This window comes from Mesitornis unicolor, unplaced genomic scaffold, assembly GCF_000695765.1.
Source record: "Mesitornis unicolor isolate BGI_N332 unplaced genomic scaffold, ASM69576v1 scaffold10673, whole genome shotgun sequence".
In the NCBI taxonomy this organism is placed as follows: domain Eukaryota; kingdom Metazoa; phylum Chordata; class Aves; order Mesitornithiformes; family Mesitornithidae; genus Mesitornis; species Mesitornis unicolor.
In genome coordinates, this window is record NW_010175343.1 from 926 (window position 1) to 24480 (window position 23555).

General features: G+C 37.9%; 1 protein-coding gene across 1 annotated transcript; it reads left to right on the plus strand.

The window, feature by feature from the left end:
• Window positions 1-4921: 4921 nt before the first annotated feature.
• Window positions 4922-22949, plus strand: LOC104538228 (ephrin type-A receptor 3-like; the record flags this gene model as incomplete). Its single annotated transcript, XM_010181352.1, has 4 exons — window positions 4922-5071; window positions 6961-7154; window positions 20981-21136; window positions 22555-22949. Coding segments are annotated over 4 exons (606 nt in total), but the record flags the coding sequence as incomplete, so codon positions are not given.
• Window positions 22950-23555: the final 606 nt, after the last annotated feature.

Consider the following 23555-nt stretch of genomic DNA (forward strand, 5'->3'; position numbering starts at 1 on the left):
ATTCCATTGCATTAATTCATAATGCAAATCAGGACTGATCTACCCTCAAGAAACCCAGTCAGCCCTTCAGGCTTTCAATACATACCACTGACTGGGTGAAATTTTATGTTGTTCTGTTCTCAGAAGCTGTGTCTGAAGCTTTGCGTAAAGGATATGAACATATATCCTTTTATATATCAATAATATATGTATCCCTTTATATATCTGTGATATTCATGCTATTGTACAAGAGCTCTGAAGGACAATGCAAAGATCACAGATGCATATGTGAATACAGGGAATCAGTAGTCATAAGAAAACTTTGCTACCTGACAGGGTCATTTTTCACCTCCTGAATTATTGTCACTGGCCTTTGGCAGCCTGTGGTCTGCCTGCTTACAGAAGCAAAAGCCAGCATGTGAATCAGGCTGAGTGAGTGTTTGGATTTTTTTTTCACTAAGCCTTTGTGCCAGAGGGGATGTACTGTAATTATCTACACTCTCTGTACCTATTCACTTTTAATTGAAAGGCCAAGAATGTATTAAAATTGTCATTGTCAAATTGTTCTTTTTTTTATTATTATTTTTAGATGTCTGTATGATGAGTGGGTGGACTAATGACACAGTGTGAACTGGAAGTAAATTTAAGCCATCACACATGTAGAGGGACTGTAATTATGTCTCTCAAAGTCATAACATTTGGGTAGTCAGTAGACGAACTTTGACTATTTAAGCACATAGTTGGATACATCACTGTTGTTCATGGCATTTAGATGTAAAACACTGTCCAGTTATTATATGTGCATGGATAGCTTCTTATTAAATCTGCATTACTTCAAAAAATATTCTGCTTTGATGGCAAGTATTCTGGTAGCTTGTGCCCCCAGGAAACAGTGCCAGAGCAGGCAAGGCACAGCAAGGTGCTGCTCCATTGTGTGGCACAGGGACAGGCACACAGGTCCTTTCTGTTATGCACATGTTATTGCAACTGGTGCTTGGCAGAAATTTATTATGGTTTATTCATTCTCTATACATACAAAAACATGGTAATACAGTCTAAATGTATTGAAGAGTGGGGTAAAAAGAGAAAGAAACCCCACAAATTCTCTTACCTGATTAGCATGCGGGAGAGAAGCAGTGGTCATGTTATCATTTAGCACTCAAGGAGATAATTTCAATATATAATACTCATTAATAAGAAATGAACAAGTAGCATCAGCTAATTCAGGTGCTTAAGAGAGTAAGTCAGGCTCATCTCACCCGTAAAATCATCTCGCTCTGTACCAGTAAGACATCTCCTGAACTAGTCCAAGTCTTCATGTAACGAATTAATGTCAGGCTTTTACATTCAGGTTTTCCTGCAAAGTTCTTCTAATAATTCTGTTAGAATCCATTTTTCTTGATTCCCTTTTCCCCAGGCCTGTGGCTTAAGTGCCTGTGGAAGTCACCCTGTAACAGACTATAAATGAGAATTTTGGAATGGGTTATGAAGGCCTGGAAACAGCTGTCTTGTGCTGAAGTGCCAGACATGCTAGAAATAAATTGAGGACTTCATTGGCTTTAGATGAATTATGCTGAATGGCCAGATACCATAGGAATCACAGCTCCATCTAGAGCAGATAAAACTTTTAGCTATTGCTGGCTCACTAATTTCAAACCCTGAGTGGCTCCCTGAGCTAGACTGCCTGAGATTTTGAGCTGCAATACCAAACTCATACAATTTCTAATACTAATACCCTCTTTCCACTGAAATTCAGGCAAATATATTACCAATAGCTAGTGATGCATGCACATGCCCATGCTCTTTATAAGCCTGTATCAAGTAGAATTGGGCAAATCTATAGGCATATCTATAATGATTTTTACTTAACAAGTTTGTCTTACATGTTCAGTCTTCATAGTACTAATTCTGAAGAGCAGGAGCCCAGTAATACCAGCCAATAATATTAGAGTTTCAGATTTCCCAGTGGAGAAGAAGAAACAGAGATAGCAGATAAAGATTAAATGGCATGAAAGCCCGATGGTCATACAATACATAACTTAAAAAGGAAAAAAAAAAAAACCAACAAAAAACCAAACACCAACAATCCAAAACCAGCAAAAAAACCCCCAGAAAACCAAAAAAACAGGTAGGTTTTCTTAGAACTTTCATCATAGCGGTTACAGAGCAGGTATCGTTATGCTTATTTTAAATATCGGAAGACTGGGGAAAGGTGATAAAACAACAAATAAAGAAACTGGTATGAGAGCTTAGTTTTCCCAGCTCCAATTCTATGGACTATGAGGAATCATTTGGCTTAATTTATGCAGAGGTAAATTATGTATGGTATCTTTGATCTTGGCAAAGGATATTGCAAAGAATATCCTGATTTCTGGCAGAAAACTAAATAGGTGATCTGTGTTCAAATGAGATGTGTATTTCTCAAAAATGTTGGAGAGAAGTGAAAAGAGAGTTTCTAATGCTGAATAATAATGGGTTTGGAATTTCAAAATAAACTTTTTTTAATTACAGAGATCTTTATAATTTTCAAAGATAATAGGAATAGAAAACCATGCATTTAGTGTGAAATGACTCTTCAGATTTTCTGCATATATTGATATGTGGACATCTGCTAAAATGTTAATGTTGCATAATCCTTTGGGGGCAATTGGTTTTGTGTTAAAATGCTTATTTGTCTAAAAAATATTTACGAGAATTTGGGGGTTTTTTACTGTTCTTGCTCTTAAATTATTCAAAAAACAAGTAAATAAAGTCCCTTTTTAAGTACAAAGACAAGATTGACATTTTTATGATAAATTGGGGAACAGAATAGCAGAACTATAGTTTTACACTTTATTCAGAGGCAGTTAATTTCTTTTTTAGCTACATTTTAATACTCTCCTTATTTTTCTCTCATTTATGTTAATGCTCCATGTATCTCTAGGCTTGTATAGAGTTACAGCTGAGACCTAGCAAAGAAAATTTATTTCCTTGTAATGGAAGTTACACAGTTTTGCAGGTGAGCCTGTGGGGACGAGCAGGAGACCTTTTATTTGGAAGCTTTTTCTGTTTGTGGTGGTGTGGTTTTGTTTGTGTAAATTTAGGGTATGGCTTTCCCCTGGCATTGACATTCTTTATTGGAAATCAAAGTTCACTCTACTAGTATGCATAGAAAAAAAGGTTGAAAAAGTGGGATTGACTTCTTTATCATCCCCACATCTAAAATCGTAAGTGTATTTGTTGTTAAAACACCAGGACATTTGCTGGTCCATAAGTAATGTGAAAATCAGTGTTTACTTAATTTTAATAGTTATGTGTGGAAATTTAGGTTTGTCTTTTGGTTAAGCTAGGAAGTCTGATAAATAGGAAGGTATCCATAATAACTATATGCCAGGATAGATTCCCTCTTTGATCTTTGCTAAGTTTCTAAGACAGTGACATTTTGAAGGTTTGAACTGTAGCCTGAGTAAAGCCTTCCTATGTTGCTTACATTTAATTTGTGCAGTATTAGTCATGAGATTGCAGATGCTTAGGCTCCAGTGTATTTAGGTTGTATTTAGGTTTCTAATTAACACTAATGTCCACACTTCTATTGTTAACCAAGCTAATTAATCTAAAGCTGGTGAGCATATGGCTACCCTCTGTGCAGGTACACTTTATGGAAGTATAGGGAAAGCATTAATATCTTTACATTTTATTTCTTGCTTGTTAGTCAGCAGAAATAAGAGCACTCTCTTCCCATACAGGTGGCTGTGAGGATAGGTGCATGATAGGTAGATGTAGTACAGTGGGGATTGAAGAGGTACCTCAAACAGCTAGTCTAGTGTGAGATCTTTGGAATATATCTCTGTATATGTTGTGCTTCCCTGGAACTGGAAATAACTTTAAACTATCGCAGTTTTATCTATTCAAATGTATTCACTCCAGATTTACCTTAAGTAACAAGTTTTGCACTGCTGTCTTCTAGGAGTTACTTTTCTCATGTGTGGTTCGCAGATCAAAGTCTTAAGAACCTCTGTCAAAGCTGGCACCACTGGAAATTGTCTCCTTCCTCTAATTCTTATCTTGCAGAAATTCAGCCTGAGGCTGCTTGTGTGCTTTTTACTAACTTGACCTATGGCACCTAATGGTGGCCATAATCGGAGAGAGGTGGTCCCTTAACTACAATATTAATTGTAATGGTAGCTTTAATTTTTTTTCAAGTTTACATAATTTAATGATTACTTGCTTCTCTTGTGACTGTATAAAACATTTAAGACTTCTTCCCCAGTTGACATTTTTGCACTCTCCTCTCTGCACAGATGACCCCATCCAAATCGGTGTTTCTATGACTGTCTCTGATGGCTTTGGAACGGGAAACTTGTGCATATGGTCACAGTCAGTGCCTTGTGCAACTGGAGGCTTGGCATTAGGGAAACAGAGCAACATCATGACCCCTCATTTTCTTTGAATGCCCTAGAAAATATTGGCTGAAAACACTAACAGGGAATTCACTTGAAATGCCTCACAAAAAACCCCTCTTGTGCTGTGCAAAGGGATCTAGGATATAAGCAAGGATCTCGTACTAACTTTCTCATCCTTAATGCTGTATGACTGTTCTTGCTAGTGTCCAGACATTTTTTAACTGAAAATCAACTGTGCTTAACTTACCTTTTATTATTATTCGTGCATATTATGCTGCACATATGTGTACATATGTGTATATGTATTTGCATAAAATATGTACTTTGTACTATATGTCTATAGCTTTAGTAGATTTTGCACTGTAATGTATTTTACTCTTTATAGTATATAAGAGGCTTTCATGACAAATGGCAATAGTGTGTTCCAGCTAACACTGTTTTTTACACCAATATAATTATAATTGAGAATCTCAGAGATTCATTTATAATAATCAATCATACAAAATTATATTCATTGTATTTACAGTCAGATGGACTGTTTTATTTTGTTTTGCTCCTAGGGGGGTAAGATTCCTATCCGATGGACATCACCAGAAGCCATCGCATATCGGAAGTTCACATCAGCCAGTGACGCATGGAGCTATGGGATTGTTCTCTGGGAGGTGATGTCTTATGGAGAAAGACCATACTGGGAGATGTCCAACCAGGATGTGAGTATATTGTTATCTGAGTTATGTTCTCAAACAAAGGATCAAGCTGTGAAAGGAAGCAAAGCGTAATGAAACCAGGTGGCTCTGAGTTTTTGACATTGACATTGAATAAGATGTAGAAATGAAAATCTCCAGATCTCTCTGGTCAGATAAAAGTTCTAATGAACTTCACAAAAAGCTAATATCTTTTAGCAGAGTATTTTGGACCTCTAAAGGAACATATTAGGGGATTTTATCATGCTGGTGGTTTTTTGTAGGATGATTCAAACAATTCCACTGCAATGAGGTCATTGCTTTTTGCATTCCTCAGCTTATTGTTAGAAAACCCTCCTAAATTTCTGTTGATCCTCTTTGGTTCCACTTGTATAATATTCTGTAGAAGTTTTCTTTAAACGTCAAATGCACAGAATAAATTGCTCTTGGAGATTGTGAAAAAGAGAAGCAAAGCATTTATACTAAAATTTAATTGAAACCAAAATACTTCTGGAAGTAATCAATGGATGAAATAGAGAAGCAGAGTGATCTGGTTAGAAGACTTCCAATACAGACTTCTTTGTGGCATTAGTAAACTATCCAAGCCTGCAATCCAAATGATGAATGGATCTCTCCCAGTATTTTTGTAAGAAGCATAACATTTCCCCAAAAAATATTTTTATTATATCTATTTTGGATTCTTTTTCTGTTGTCTTATTAATCCTAGATTTATTCCACAGGAGTTACTTAGGAACCAAATTTTCTGAAGTACAGTCACTAACTCAAGTAGATTTTCCAAGAGATTGGTCTATATCATTGCTAGTAATAAATATTTAAAAGTCAATAACATAGTTGTAGTCAGACATTCTCTGTACTACTTTATGTTAAACAAGGAAAAATAGAAGAAAACTTCCTTTCAGATGAGTACCTCTAGAACACAAGTCTCTGCAGAAGACTATGTATTTCTTTTAATTAGTCATGAATGGGTTTTTTGTGAAGATTAATGAATCATGTTAGGGAGGCTGATAGACTAGTGGAATACCTTTCAGAATATCACATTAAAATCAGAAATAGAAGGATTAACCTATTTATAAGCTTTTTCTTCATGGCTGCTTACACTATGGGCTATTTTCCTGTTCCTGTTCTGACTCAGAATAGTTTTGCCTGCTTTTGAATTAACTGATCCAGATGAAAAGGAAAGGTTAACAGAATATGGCTTTATTATTTTCTACTTAGAATACATTGGGTTTTTATTCATGGTGCAATATACTCTAGTGAAAAGGTTGTATTAAAAGCTTCATAACAGTCTAAATTCCCGACTACTTCTGTCAATCTACACAAATGACAGACGATTTGGAACTGCACTGCCTAGTAGGTAGTATGTAGTTATCCTTGCAGTAAGTTTTTAAAATATTTTCTGGCCCTGAGAGATCAATTGCAACCAAATTTGTCCAGAAGATCTTCTATCCATCAGTTCAGGATGTCCCGTGAGAAGGTAGGTTGGTTTTCTGCCAGGTGCAGTGCCCACTGGAGAGTGTGGAAAGCATGTGTTACTAAGGGTGATCAGATGAGACATATTCAAGACCTTCTGAAGTTTCGCATAGTTAAGCAAGCCCCTTACTAACTGTAGCTTTTGTTTATGGATTTACTTCAATCAAGTGTAAGTTTTGGAGATCTTTTCTGGACTCTCACCTTCCTCAAAGTCACATACTGTATCTTACCTCCACTTTCTGTATGTCTAATTTACTGCCTGGTTTACTTTGCAGATAAACCAGAGGCATTGCACGACAAGACAATTAGTGAATAAACACATTTGTTTAAACACAGAATGTCCATGTTAATGTGGTTCACAGAACTGATAAAAACAAGTCAATTTAAGTGCCTTTAAGTTTTCAAAAACTTTTATCCTTGTGCAGGTGATTAAGGCTGTTGATGAAGGGTACCGCTTGCCACCTCCTATGGACTGCCCAGCTGCCTTGTATCAGCTGATGCTGGACTGCTGGCAGAAAGACAGAAACAACAGACCCAAGTTTGAGCAGATTGTCAGCATCCTGGACAAGCTGATCCGTAATCCCAGCAGTCTGAAAATAATCACCAATGCGGCGGCAAGGTGACATACTAGATCTTAGATTGCACATAAATAAATGTCTTTGATTTCTTCATCTTCCATATTTAGAATTTGTGTACTTTGTTCACCTGCTTCTTCAACTTTTACCTGTAGCTGTTTGCAATTTTGAATGCTAGAGAAAGCTTCCTGACTATCCCTTCAGGAGAAGGAATTATTATTATTAGTAGTAGTAGTAGTAGTAGTAGTAGTAGTAGTAGTAGTAGTAGTAGTAGTAGTAGTAGTATTGTCATTGTCATTGGTGGTGTTATCTGTTATTTTTATTAATTATTTGATATTATTTATTCAAATTGTGAAAACCTGTTACACTAGGGTTATGGAACCCATTGTAAGATTGAGCAGAGGTTTGTGAGATCTTCCTTTTCCTTCTGACCTTATGTGGTGTTTAAAGTTCTTAGTGTTTCATAGGTTATAGGTAGCCATGTTCCCAAGTATCTTTCTGAATTGGGTCCAAAGACATATCCTACTTTCTTACGCTCTGCTCTGACAAGTCACCTTAACTTCAATCATACAAATAATCTTTTTGCTTTCAGTAGGACTCACAAGCTTAAAAATGCACTTATGTTCCCTGTGCCTTAACTAGAAATTCATTTCCAACCCATGCAATATTCCTAACTGTGTTCAAATCATTCATTTATAATCCTGGTTATTCAACACAATCTGGAACATCTCTGTCATAATATAAGAATTATTTCATTGAGAGAGAGTAACTGAAGAGTGTGTGACACCTAAGGACATAATGAAGGTGTAGTGAAATAAGAGCTTTGGTTAAAGAGTGTTCAAGTGAACTGGTATATATAATGCACAAAATGTCATACTCTTACTGAAGTGTTCTGAAAAGATGTAAAATTACTTTTAGTATGAATGCTAGTGCAAAGTCTCCATCCGCAAAGCAGACAGAGTCAGGGAGAAATGCACTCTGCTGCTTCAGACCCAGGTCTTGGAGTGTGTTTCAGTGGGCATGAGATCAGCATCTGACATAAGGCAAGCTTCAAAAAGGAGCATGGCAAAACATTTCTCTCAGATCTTTACTTCTAACGCAGCAGACTTCTCACCATGGCAGTCGAATGGGAAGGCACAGAGGGAAATGGAGCAAAGGTGGCAGGAAGAACTGCATTCATGCTGCAGCCTGCTGTGCAGGTGACATGGGCCTTGTCTCCTTTTTCCTGGCCCCTGGCACTGTGTTGCATCCTAAGCTAGAGGCTGGCCATCCTAATTACCTCCTACTGCCACTCCAGAGATGTGAAAAATAAAGCAGAGATGAGAGGAGTGCAGCCATACTAATGGTCTTTGCTTTTAAAAATATATAATGAGAGAAGACTGCTTGCACTGTAATTTTATTTCAGTAATTTAATTCGTGAGCATTTTACACATAGTAAACCAACATGCTAACCAAAGCAATTACATATGTTACCTGCCAGGTAACAGAAAATAAAACAAATAAACAAAAATTTCGGAAAAAAACTCAGACTGTTTAGACACTATCTTCTCAATCAAGCACATTTCTTCTACACATCTTGCATCCCTATTTGGCAAATGATTGCAGCAAATAATTATTTTGTAGGGATATACTGCAGCTATCTGCTGAATAGGTGAGTTGGGAATCACGACTATCATGTTCTGGTTTGGGGATTTGATTGCAGAAACTAGTGCTGCACGTTTTGCATTCCAAACAAGCAAAATGTTCCCTGTTTACAGTCTTTCCAATGAAGGAGTTGAACCACATCAGAGCTGAAAACAATGTTGACCCATCAGTTCCAGTTTACCTGTTCATACCCAGTAAAAGTTGATATCCTCTAATGGAGACCAAATTCGGCCCGAGTACTGCTTGTAGCTGCTGGGTTCTGCGCAGGAGCACTACAGTGCAGTACTGCTCTCTCCTGTCTCTCTTGCTCTCTTTGCTCCTATTTCATGATGTGCTTCACTGGCATGGGCAGCAAGGACTGCACATCCATACTATGATGCCGTGCTCTCTGCTCATGCCACTGCAGGGGAAAGGAAGGAGGCTGCTACCATGACAGAGGACTTCCCACAGCTGTTTTAGGTGAGGTCTCAGTTAAACATTCCTCCTGGCAGGCTGCTACTTTGGCTTTGTTGTGGAGTGCATTTCTGAGGAGGGAATGTCAAAGGTAATTTTTATTACCTTTCTGCTGGTACATCCTTGCTCCCCCTGCATTCCCAAGCAGTGCAGTATCTCTCCCTCTCTGCAGCTCCTCACTCCATGGTGACAAATGAGAGGCTGTGGCGTCTGGGTGATGAGCACACCTGCATGAGCCCAAGCCCTTCCCCTCAGGGAATGTGTGATCCATATCACTCTCCCTCTTTTGGTGTCTGCAGACCAAACCAGGCTATCCTTAAACTTGAGCATGACCAAGAACTAGGTATGACAACATGAGGGGTGTTGGGCTAGTCCAATGCAGATTTGGAAATCCATGATCACCTCCATGTAACCATTGCCAAAACTGACTAATCTTAAACTTCATACTAGGCTGAAAAGCTGTGGCCAGCTGCACACCCACTTTGTGTCCTGCAGAAAGGCACTGTGGGCATGTAATGTGTGCTCCTTCAGCAACAGGAGCCAGTAGTGCTCCTGACTGGGGACTGAGTGCTGGAGGTCCATCCAGCATCACCTTCTGACAGACAGAGAAAAATGAGAAGCCAAACTTAAAATGGGTTTGAGTCTTGCTGTAGCCTTATATGCAGAAATATGTAACTGATACAAAAGGGCAGTGAGTCAGGGCAGCTCCTTGAAAAGGAGACCCACAGTTGAGTCTCTGCTGGTATCCTTGTACTGTCAGCAGCCAGAGAGGGCCAGGCATCACTGCAGAAGTGATGCAACTCTGCAACTTGTCCCCGAGGGCTCAGGGGATTACATCAGCTCAAATGGCTGCTCTCAGTTGTTATTTGAAGCTGTAGTACTCCCACAGCACCTTTCCCATACCCATAATAAGCAATTAATCTAAATTATAGAGTTCCCAGCTCTGTTTTACCCATGTCTGTGCTGCTACTGGAAGAATGCTAAAGCTTTATGCCCACCATATGCTCATAGGTGTTCAAAATATACTTGATCAGGAAAAAAAGTTTAACCTGATGATGTCTGTTGCAGATGCAAAGCCTGTCTCTTCTTACAGAGTTTAGAGCTGATGTTTGTTTAAAATAGTCACAGTGCTGTTGTATCCTATTTAAAAGCACATTGCTGGAGGTGCGTAAGATATCCCTGTCCTCTGGTACGTTGCTGTTAACTGTCTTCCACTGAAGAATGTGCTTGACCGTATGTCTGATTCCAGGCCATAGCCTGGGCACATTTTATACTAATACCTCATAGAATACAGGAGAGGAGTGAAAGCCTTCAATTCTGTACTTCCTTTTCAGTTTTCTATCCCATCTGGCCATTCCATGGCATCTAATATTTTCTTGATACCCCAGGGGATGTTTTTATCCTTATTGATGACCTCTTTGCAGACCATTCTACTTGCTTCTGAACCTCACGTCGACAAAAGCTGTTTGTAACCTCAGCACAGCAAATGTTTCATTATACCTTTCCTGGTGTTTGTTGCACTTCATCTCTAATTCATGTGAAAATTCCTTTCCCATTCCTTGCAAAGTAGGGAGTATGGCTGATTTCTTTCTTACCTGTCAAAATTCACTTTTTAATCAGGTGGCTACCTTGAGCTCTTGCTAACAAGACCAGCCCTGGTTATGGACACTGGGGTGTTTTGTGTCCTTTAAGCTGCCTGGAGTTATCTGGATTTGTAAAGGGCTGAAGGAACAGAACTCAGTACACAAAAAGTTGAACAAGTCATGCAGTTTTCTAAAGCACAACCTCATTATATTTTTATTTGATTTATGTCTTGCTGTTCTTTCCTGTTTTCTGAGCATTATGTTCATTTTTATAACAGAGTGCTTAGGTTGTTTGGATATTGTTAGGGTGGAAGTGAGTTCATCATTCTTCCAGTTTTGATCAGGTTCATTATTTTTCTCCTTGAGCTTATTATTTTTTAGTCCACTGTGTATTACTTCACATTTGCGAACATTTCATGCAGATACAAAGCAGATGGAAAGTTTTCTAAACTTGAGTAGGAGAGACAGAATCACTTCACTCACCTGCTAACCCACTGGTGAGGCTGTGGTCTGACAGGGCTTATTAGTTGTTTCATTTGTGTGGGGAAAAAATGCAAGCCAAGAGTCATGCAACTGGAAATACTTTGTATACACTAAAAATCTTAAATGGACTCATAATACTTGGGTTTTTTAAGTTTCTCTTTTTTTCCTACTTATTTATATTTCTGATTCTGATCTTATATATGTGTGTGTGTGTGTGTGTGTGTGTGTGTGTGTGTGTGTATGATGGATGTCTAGAGTTACAGTGTATATTATCATTTTATGTATATGAATCTTACTCTTACACAGCCATTTGAAAAAATATATTTAAAACATAATGTATAATTAGAATATATATTTAAAGCATTTCTGTGTCCCAAAGTGTATTGAGCTGTTGGGAGATAGTGTGACCTTGAGGTGTAAGGGTTGTGATATGGGATGCAGGCAACCCAAGTATTATGGCAGTTTTCCTATAGTTGCTGTGAGTGTTCACAGCTGTGATGTAGGTGCGACTAAAGTTACTTAGTCTTTGTGAATCTGCTGTAAAACAGGAAGAGCTGAGTTAATCCACTGCCTCTGCAAGAAAAAGCAATTGGAAAAAAAAATTGAAAAATGTTTCTAATTCCAACACAAGTTTTTTAGAAATTCTGAATTTCTGCCAGGTCTGTGATAGATTTCAGTATTGGGAAGGAATCCACACAGAAAAAATAAGCTGCTTCTCTATTTGCTTTTGTTTCTTTATAACTTTTTAGTAAAGTAAGAGTCAGTGTCAAGTATTGCTGCTCCTGTTTCTTTATACCACAAGCATATATTTAGGAGAGGAAGAAAAATTATATCACAAACAAGGGGAGAAAACGACTTGAGTATTCAGGATATTTCTTTAATAAGCTGTCTATAACAATTTTTGTGTTTCTAGCTATATTAGCAGTTGTATCTAAGTGCAAGAATTGCAAGAATTTGTCTCAGTCATTGAATGCCTAAACTAAACAGCTAATAGTCTTCCTTGTAAAAAAAAATTATTTTATGAGTTGCACAGAATTAACAGCTGACAGTTTTGTTAGTTTCTTTGGATCTTCACAGAAAATGCTACTTAATTTGCATTGCAAATTGAGAGGAAGATCTCAGAGGAAGGAGATTTTAATGAGAAATTTATCATTCAGTATCTATTCTCAGTTCGTATCTAGCCCAAACATCTAATATGGAAAGTCATTATCATGTCTTACTGCTTACGGGGAGTTCTGTAAAATTATGTGGTGGTTTTTGTCCACTTATTAATAAGATGCTGGTGGTGTGGTTTGAAACACATTTATGAAACAGTTTTCAATTCAAACATGCAGTTTTCAAATATTTTACAAAATCAGTTGGTCCTCATTTTATTTTGGAAAATGTCAAGACATCATCCATTTCAAAGGCAGCTGTATTATTGGGACTTTTTAAATTATTGTTTTGTTTAGCTAACTTTTCTGTCTCTCTGAAAATTTAAATTACCTTGCTCACAGGAGGATTAATTAGCAAGTTTGACCCAAATCTTTGAAGATGAAGGTGTTACTTACAGGGTAACCAGCAGTTGTTAATAGGATTCAGCATCTGTTTCTCCGGGCATGGAGCTACCTTTAGCATAAAATGCACAGAAAAGAGTGAGCTCATTCAGAAAAGCAATAAATTACTATAAAACCATTTGATTTCATAAAGGATGCAGGATGCAAGGCTGGCTGTGGTGCACTTTTCATGTTCCTCTCTCTGCTCTCCAAGCACTGTTTGTAGCATCAACCAGCGAAACTGCTGTCCGGTTAGTCCCTGGGTTTAAGACGCTTTCAGAGGATTAAAAATGGGAATCTGTGTTCTTACATATAGAGGCTTCTGAAGCAAAGTTTTGTTCTGTAATTTCAAATACTCATTTTAGTCAATTAGACTGTTTTGGATAACATAATAAATGTTACATGTTGTAAAAAGTAAGAAGTTATGTCTACCTTTTGTTTTCAGTTTATTAAAGGACTTCTGAAGATACGTACAAAGTGAAAAAATTATTCTAAAATAGGGAAAGCAAATCAGATTTTTAAAGAAATAATGCTGCTTGCCAAAAAAAAAAGACACCTAAAATTATATTTATGCCGATTTCAAAATGAAGACCATTATGCATGTTAACTGCATCTTTTAGATGTGTAGAACTTAAATAAAATGTAAGGCCAGTGTTTTCCAGAATAAGGTACCTCGTCAAGTTCAGTCAAGTTATTTTTTTGGACAAAATTTAAGATTTCATTGCAGGCTCTGGAACTGAAGGTCTCAGAACATGTAGTTGCCTTCTTGGAACTCTACTCAGAGACCTGAGACTGTATATCCCATACTTTTATACAATTTTCACATCTTCCATTAATTTCCAATTTCCAGTTCTGTGATGAGGAAGCAGCATGCCTAACCATGGGAATAAATTTATAAAAAAAATAATCTGTGAACAGTTATGTGGATTTTTCTTTAATCCCCAAAATACATCTTTTTTGGTAATTCATGACACTATGTTGCTGTACTGAAAGAAAAAAAGAAAGCATTATTTCTGGATTGTACTGCAGCATTGGAGGTAGATTTGTTTTCAGACCTCTTTTCTGTGGTAGGAGTTCTCCATTTAAGATATGAGTTCTACCACTGTTGTTATAGCTAAGGCTAGAAAAACAAGAAAGCCACTTATTTTCAGAAAAAGCATAGCTGAAATTCTTTTCATATTATCCAGGAAGTTTAAGGGGTCAAGGTCAGTTACTCTTCCTGATGAAAATATGAAAGTGTTTGAAAATGTTTATGAATAGTTCCTCATCTGTTCTTTTGTTTATTAGCAAGTTGTTTACAACCCTATCCTGATTTTCTTGAATTTGATGTGTTGTTTGAATTATTCACTGTAGTAATTTCCTTGAGCAGTTTTTTGACTACCTGTTATTTGTGAGCACTTGATTGCAAGTGTTCGCTGCTAAACATTTGCTTTGTCGTCCATCATTGTGATGTTCTCACTGGTGTCAAGCGTAATTTTTACTCTCAAACACCCAGAGGCATCATTTGCAATTTAAAATTTGAAGTTTATGTCTCACAAAGTTTGTTTCCACTTAAAATCTGATGATTCAGTGGAAGCTCTAGTATGCTAGGTTGGTAGAATATTTATGAAAATTAAACTCAATAGGAGCAGTGAACAGGTCAAATAAAAAATTCAGACTGCTCTGTTACGCAGTGTAATTCAAGCCCTGTTTTTACAATAACATTTACAGCAAAATGACTATTTGTGTTGGCTGAACATTTTGTTGAAAAGTTCCCTTTTTTTGCCATTCAGGTCAGAAGGCTTCAGATACTTGACATATATTGCTGACCTCCTGTAATATCGCTCGTTTGGTTCTCCCTGTTAGGAACTTTCAGACTGGAGGACTGAAGGAAGGAGATTTCAGTTTTACTTGCAGCGTTTCAGAGAGGCCTTGTGCTTTGTGGTTGTCTGTGTGTTAAGAACAGGATCTGGGTTTGGCCAAATGCTGTGTAGTGCAAGCCCATGTGTGGAGTTTTATCCTTGTTCAAAACCCAGCAACAACATAATCTGTGTCCTAAAATGGACTGTTCACTTTAAAACAATTCAAGTAATGTAAGCCTACAACGCTAGCTTTCTTTCTGAAGTCTGTTAAACATAAAATAGTGAATTTATGAAGGAGGGGAAAACTTAACTACAAACCACAAGGGAAAATGGAAGATTATAGTAAATGATACTCCTTGGTGTCTAATCATAGCTTGGGTTGTGCAGAGAATCCAGTAGTTATACTGAGGAGATTTTCAGGGATTTCAGTTCGGTAGCATGCAAGAGACAGAAAAGCCCTAATTTCACCTGACTTTTCCAGCAGTCATTAATATCGTGCCTGAGGCAGACACGAATCAACCATTGTTCCTTCAAAGTTATAAGTTACTGGGGCTCACTGTTAACCGAGATGGTAAAACATCTATTTGCACTTTCGCACCTCTAATTTGACCCTGCTGGTGAAACTCAGACAAGAATCCAGAGCAGACCAAGCTGGGTACTGCATAATTTAAATAGCAGTGCAGCCAGAGCAGCAGGTGGCCTGATGGTGAGCCTTAGCTGTTTACTCTGATTCTGAGGGATTTTCTTCTGCTGCTCTCAGCTCGATGTGCTGGGTTTACAGCGTGAAGCCCTCATTAGAATTAATCGTAGTTCTGCACTGGAAATGCTGGAAAAAGAAACCGCACAGAGCAGATCCCTGTTGCTGTGAACGCTGTAGCAAAAGTCTGTAGAAATACATAACGTGACCAAATGTGAGATAGAAGAGCAAGTTGTACACAGCAAATGGTAGATGCAGAGAGCCAGAGAGGCATTTTAAAAGCTCTCTGAGGCACCTTTTTGCTCCCTCTTTTAAAGATCCTATAGACTGTCCTAACAATAATCATGGGTTGTCATTAAGGGTCTGTCTCCGTGCCAGCTACAAATCCCAGGGAATGTCCATGTGACATTAATTCGGTGGCTTGAATGCACAGCTTAAGCTTTATTATGAGAAAAAGAAAACCATTTCAGCAACATGCTGGTATTTTTTTTACTTCAGTGGTTTTGATGGGAGGGAGAAGTAAATTGAGGAGCATTGATATACCCAGGCATATGATTTATTACCCCATCAGGATGCTGCTAATATATAAACCACTTGAAAAGCATGTTCTGAGGGGCAGCTAAAGGAGTAGGAAAGACTGGAAGACTGACCTGCGAGGCAGCTGAAATTTTATTTTATCATTATCTTAGAGGAAGTTTTTTGCCAGGAGACACCACCAGCTTTCTTTTGTCTTCAAAGAGTAGTCACTGTCGACCTGCTTATTCTCATAGTGTGCAAGCATGATATGAAGCCCTTTGGGAAAAGCAAATATACCACCTTAAGAGGTGAGTTGTATTTTAGGGACTAGGTTACAAAATTTCCTAAGGGTACCTTAAAATTGAGCCTGAAGAGGTGGAACTCCAAAGATTCTTATCTTTTAGGTCCAGAGAGATAATCAAGTAAACACAGTGGCTCTACTTCTCCTTGGCATGTCATTTATTTACTAGTCTCCTCTTGATACACATGTATCCTTATTATTCTGCTTGCTGTGGAAGATAAAACTAGAATTTGCTTTCTATGCCAGCTGTTGGTTTTTGTTTTATTTTTTTTCTTGAAATAGAAGTTATCCTTCTTGTTAGACTTAAATTCTGTGCTTCAGCTTGCCATAATCATAAAGTACATTGTGTTCAAACCAGGCCTGACTCCCTGCTAAGGAGCAATTTCACCTGACAAAATGAGCTTATAATTACCAAAAATTTACCACAGGAAATTACTTTATGGTTTTTAAATGCTTTCCCCTTTAAAAGAAACTGATTGTGGAAGGGGAAGTCTAGATTTAAAAACTGAAGGGTGGTTATGTCGTTTTGAGGAAGGGATGGAAAGACAGAGTCTGCTGCACTACAAAGTCCAGGATCATGTGTGCACAACACCTCTGTGCATTTGCAGAATGCCACCCTTCATGCAGAAGAAGTGGCAGGACAATTTCCTTTTATTTATCTGAGTTCCTGGATTTTGCAAGTTAGTGTATCCCTTTCTCGCCAGGCAGCAGCCAACCAGATTTCTATGCCATATTGGGAAAGGTTCTAATGATGTTTTCTGTGGTCTTTACTATATGGTGCGGTAAAACTTTCCTTATGTTGTGACCAAAAGTTGTGCTAATGATAACAAACTATAGTTCTCCCTGCTACTGCAAATGACTCAAAGGTTAATTCCAACTGTTAACGTAATGGGCACATCCAGAAAAAGTTTTCAGCAACAGGGCATTTTGTAACTGGCATCTCGCTGTTTAATTTTTCACTCTAACCTGAGTCTTACTGATTTTTTTTTTTCACCACATGTCAGTAAGTACAGCTCTGTAGATAGACACACAGTCAGGATGAACAGAATAGAAAGTCTTTCCATGGCTGTTGAAAGATAACAAGATGAAGTATATATATGATAGTTGGTCAAAGCAACAAAATAAAAAGAGTTAAAAAAAAAAGGAGGGGAGAGAAGAAAAGACAGAGGCAAATGTTCTGTTTCACTTCCCCTGAGCAAACATGTAATTTCCATGATTTCTTTTTAATGACTCTCTTCTGAAACTAGTAGGTACTGATTTATGAAAAGCTGTAAAAGATCAGGTGGAACCCTGCAGGACATCGTTTACAGCTGCACGGATTGCAACCCATCTAATTTGTCTAGTAAAGTGTGAGCTCATGGCGCACATCACCCAGACCATAAATTTCATGTTCAGACCTTCTGTCTAGGGGCTGGGTCAGGGGAAAGAAACTGCCGGTGTGTGCAGATGCTCTGAAAGCCCAGCTTTCCCTTGGTGCATGCGAGGAGACATCACAGACTCTTCACAGTGAGACAAATTCCTGTTCATTGATAAACTGTCCAGATGTCCTCTCTGAGGAGGAGAGTAACTAATTTTTGTTTGGAATCCTACAAGGAGAAAAATGATACTTTACAGTGCTGGTTATTCTGAGGTCACTTGCATTAAAATTAGGTCATATTTTTTGTCCTGATGATACTTTGATCCAAGTAATAAACATAAAAGCTCTTTTGGGCCACTCTAATTCCTAATTCCTAGACCTGTTCTATTTCAACTTGTTGATTTTTTTTTTTTCATTAGTGATTCTTGAGTCAGGCCTTCTTTTATTAGATTTAAGTTGAAAAGACATACTAGGCTGAAAAAAAAATCTTCATGCTTTATCACTAAGAACACTTCATAAATACTTTTAATAAATGTCTTGGGATTCCAGACACTCTACCCAGATAACTATAAATAAAAGGCATTGGCTTTTCATGGTACAAACAGTAGTCAGGGAGATGCAGGCTGTACAGCTACTGAATAAAAATATTTTGGACCTGATTATCTAACCTGAGCCTTTAACTGGAGGGTGTTTAAAGCTGTATATCGTGTAGGTGCCTAAGATCTGTTTTTTTGCATGAGAACAGTAACCTCAAGTGTGCTGCATCTTCTGTCCTCAGCTCAGTCTTTGTGCCAGAGCGGCCATGCTATGTTTTCTCTTCTTTACTATTTTGGGAGCAGAGCAGGTTTCTGGTGTCTTCTGTCACTTTCCATCTGCATCTGTTCCTAGGTTGTGAGGCCTACAGTTGGTTGCAGCAGCTCCTTGTCCTGGCTGGACTCTGGAGGGAAGGGAGTCAGGCAAAAAGGGCCTATCAAGAACATCGCTGCTCTGAGACCTGGTGAAAATTGATGGTCAATCTACAGCAGTGTCATGTCCATGGTTTTGAAGTTAAGATTATTCAAGTGTCTAATGAGCTCTTAAATTATGGCCTGCAATCCTAGAAGGGAAAAAGATATTAAAATCATTTTCTAAGCTTGAAAGAAAACAGCTGATTGATAACAACTGTCAAAACATCAGAATTAAAAGATGCTGTTTAATATGTAGAAAATACCAAGAGTTACTGTTTAGCAAAGCCATATTCTTTCTGTAAAAGTATCAGTATGTGGTATCTCCTGATTCCAGTGCAAGTCAGATGTACTGCAAAGGTGTGCTATTGCAGTGCCACTGATTTTAATGAAGCTTAATAAAGGCTTGTGTTGGGATTGAGCGGTTTTGTTTGGATTTTCTAGGCTGTTTATTCACTGGTATTTGAACACTTTGTTCTCTTTGATGCCTTTACAACCTTCCCCTTTATGTTTTTTTTCAATGATCAGAGATGGCTTAAGTTTGGGGTGAAAAGGGTTTTTTTACAATCCAGATCGGTCTTCCAGTACCAGTAACTGTGACATACTCATTACATTGCATCATCATTGTCTCTAAATTACAGTGTTAGTCTAATCACCTATTAGTTTTTACTTCTTTCCAGTGATAAAAGTCGCTTCAGATGGATTCAGAGCCACAGGGAAAATTAATTATGGGGCAGAAAATAGACTGAAAAGCTGCAGTGCTAACTGCTTTGAGCATCCTCTAGTTCAGTCTCCTGTGCTCATGAGTGGCAGCATCGCAGTAGCACAGTTGAGCACACTCTTAGCTTTAAGCCTGAGATAGACACCCAGAAGGTACTTAAAATGGAGAACGTGTGTTTGTGAATGGGGGCTAAAAAGCTGTCCAGTATGGGCATATGTTTGTCAGTGGAGGGGAAAATGCAGAAATAGTATTGATGTCTCTAATAACATCTGACTAGTTGAGGAAGTCATTATTGTACTAACTAGCACAGAGAGAGAGAAAAGGAACTAGAATTAGTACGATGTCTTGTCAATAAAAGTAAATTACTGGTCGTATTGCTATTCAGGGGCTTCTCACACCTCTTAGGAAAACTAGCAAGTCAGTGAGGAGGAACAGCTGAGAGCAGGTTCACCTCTCTGAGAGCTGGATGTCTCCTCCAAGCTGTTTGCCTGGAAGAACTCTTTTAAAGAGGACAAACCCCCCTGCCTGCACATGTGTCTATCTCTCTATGGACTGCAGCAATGGGTCAGAAAACCAGCTGCGCCTATTTGTGGTATTTTTAGATGGTTGAAATGAGGTGTGGTAGAGCCTGACTATAGTGACTTCATGGGGAAGGGCTGGCATTTATTTTTGGTTTTGATGCTTTCAGATAACAATTTACAGTATGTTCACAAGACCAGGAAAACAAAATTATTCATAACAGATGGAACTGAATTTCTAGATCAATACAGGGAGCAGCCATTTTTGCTATTCACAATATGCAAACTGCAGGGTCAGCTGCAATATATTCCTTCTTGATAAAATTTATACATTTAATCATTATTTTGAGAAGGGTATTTTTTTCTCAGTAGCTTATAGGCAGACTTATACAGATGGAAAAAGGTTTAAAAGGCAAAGAAGCATGGATATATGTTTTGTTTGATTCATTGTGTTGGATTTCTTTGTTTCTAACTGATTTCTTCACTGTTTTCTAAGTAGAGAACTTGGATGCAAATCATGTCAGTTCAACATCTTTCATCAGCACCAAGTTTATTTCAAAGACAGGATTCAATTCTCACTTCTAAATTATTTTTATTATATCCTTATGGAAGTTTCAGTGTTAGAGTGAACATCAGTTTTAAACTGGATGTGACAATTGTATTTTAAATTGTAGTTAATAACAAATTTCCTCATTTCTGCCTCTGTGCACTGCAGAATGGAAGTCTTGTGCTTACATATGTCTCACAAATTCACTGAGCATTTGATACAATTTTTTTAAAGCCAGTAGTATCTTATTATTTGTGCTTTTAGCTTAGTAGCAGCATTTAGGATTTGTCAGTGGGCTGTAATACTCTGAACCTTTGATATGTGTATATTCTACCAACACACTCAGCTTGGGGTATACAGCGTGCATCGTTTGTGTATTGTCTGGGACTAGGTGAATCACATAAATATAATCTAAATTAGGCTTGTCTTTGCTAATGCTTCACACGTTAAATTGTAATGATACACTTCATGAATTGGTGATGCTTCAATGATTTAAATGTGGGCAGGAGAAGCTGGAGCTCTCAAGCGAGATGATTATGCAGTGTTTGTCAGAGGTGCCACCATGAGAACACATGGTGGCCTCAGCAGCAGGTGACTTCCACAGGGGATCGGAAAAGCCATGTCTAGCCTGGAAGTTCCTACCAATGCCAGTGCTTTTTAAACTCAAAACAAATTCACATGTATCCCTGCTCTTTAACTTTCATAATATATATTTTTTTTTTCATTTCAGGCCATCAAATCTTCTCCTGGACCAAAGTAACATTGACATTTCAGCCTTCCGCACAACAGGCGATTGGCTCAATGGTTTTCGGACAGGACAGTGCAAAGACATTTTCACAGGCGTGGAGTACAGTTCCTGTGATACAATAGCCAAGATTTCTACAGAGTAAGTTTCAATTGACTTGAGCTTTTCAACATTGGTTATGACTGGAGGTACAAGTTTAAACAGAAGCATAAGAGTAGCATTTTTCTACAGAGTTTCTAGTTTTTAAACTATTCTTCTAGTTTTTAAACTATTCTTTCATTTAAAGAGACAGATGTAAATTATTATTGTAGTTGCAATACACATTCAGGCAACCTCGGTGCTCTCATGATTGTGTGAGGGTCATGGTCTCATACCTTTTTCTCAATGATGCCAAGGAAATTCTGAATTTCTTCTGATACAGTGGCACCGTGAAGCATCTGGTACACCAGCATCACTTTCTTTCACTCACAGTTTAGGAGTTTCTCTGTTGATTCTTTATATTGTGATTTTTATGTGGGGATTTCCCCACAGCTGGCACATGTGCCAGTCTTTTCCTTTATTACCCATCCCATATTCCATCTAACCAGGTAAGACATAGCAAGCTGTCATAGATGGTAGTTCAGGGTCTGAACTCTCTCCTGACTCCAGTTTTGGCATTTAAATGTGCTAAACTTCAAGTTTACATCTTGCAAGTTTATTACATTTAAATGCAACCTGGTTTTGTTCTTGTGATAAGGAAGAGTAGGGTAATGTTCTCTCTGTACCTGAAAAGGCATCAAGTAAAGTTTTGAACTTAATGCCAAAGGAAATATTGACTCCCTGTTTGGCTAGCTGAGTACAAAACAAGATATGAAGTTAGCAGCAGCTGCGGTATTGACAATTAAACACATCAATGCCGTTAATTAGTGTATTATTGCAACTATAAAAAGGCTGCTAATGGCTTTTTATAACAATTACCCTTTGGGGACAGTGCAGAAATCCTCTAGGAATGCCTAATTTCCTGTGACCCACTGGTTAATTAGCCCTTCGCAAGTGTTAAACCGCTTCTGTGTTGCATAAGGAACAAAGAAACTGAATGGCCTGGAGAAAGAAGGGGTGAAAAACAGGATAGATGCTGGAAGCTTGGTCACATAGCTGTTAATCTCAATGCTGATACCAGAGTTAAGGTGACTAATCAGAGGGCTCAGCACATAATAGCGAGATGCTAGCACTGCTCAGGAGCAGTGATGAGGCTAACAGAGATGTTAGGGATGGAGATGTTAGACAGGATCAAGATTGCAGCTGGCCCAGAAGTTTCATTGTCTTTTCTTCCAGGTAAGCAAGCACAATAAGACTACATAAGTTTTTACTCTTTTTTTTGTGGCTTTCTGCTGTTTCCATATAATGGCTGTCAGCGTTATTCATACCAGCGCTGGTGTTTCGGCAATATCACCATACCTGGAGACCCCTCCAATGCAGCAATATAAGACGAGAGAGTTGATTTCTGTTTGGTCACATCAGCCATAGGAATTACAGAGATTATATGCTCACTCACCCGTTGCATCTTCTCTTTTTTCCAGTGACATGAAGAAAGTTGGCGTTACAGTTGTTGGTCCTCAAAAGAAGATTGTTAGCAGTATCAAAGCTCTAGAAACTCATACAAAGAACAGCCCTGTTCCTGTGTAAGGTACCAAAATGATGTTGCTCAGGAGAGAAAGAAAGAGAAAAGTTGCATCACGGGGCAAAAGCGATGGCTGATAAATAGCAGAATTTAAAGGAGTTCTTTGCAACAGTTTTGGAAACATAATGATTGAAATTTCAAACCCACTAAGACACTCAAGTATTGAGTATAAATGCCTTAAAAATAGGAGTGAACTTGTTTTCTATCTGTTAATCCTAAAGGGTGGGTGCTCTCTGACTGTTAATGCAGATACTAAATTTCAAAAGAAAAAAATATGTAAAAAAATCCTTCCAAGTAAAAACCAGTGATACTAAAACCTAGAGCCATTTGAATATTAAGTGACTGTATAACATGAAAAACCCATGGACGCAAAAGCTGTGTATTTGATCTATACAGCAAACAAGAAGAAAGAAAGACTTGCAGTATTTTTATACAGAAGAGATCTGTAACAGGTATTTTATTTCTTTAAAAGCAAGGAAAATAGAGGACTATACCTCACTACCTGTCTGGCCATATTTACTATAATGTCATTGTAACATGCTATTTCAACTTCAGAAAGGAACATAGAAATAAAGTTTGTAGTGACTTCGACTTAGTTGACAAGATTTTTGCCATTATGTTAGCTTCCCTTATTGTGTTGGTTTAAATAGAAACAAGTCTTAATTTTTGAAAGACTTATTTATTTCCTTTGTTTTTTTGGCTTTTTAGTTTGTTGGGTTTTTTCATTATTGTTTATATTTATGCTTAAATACCTTAATCTGGCTGTATTATTGCCAAGTGCCAAATGTTATCTAAACTTCATTGGTTCAACCTGAGAAAATGTCTGAGGGTTAATTACTAGTTTATTTTATACTCATAACATCATATGTGAAGAACAGAAGGAAAGAAAGATAGTCTTTT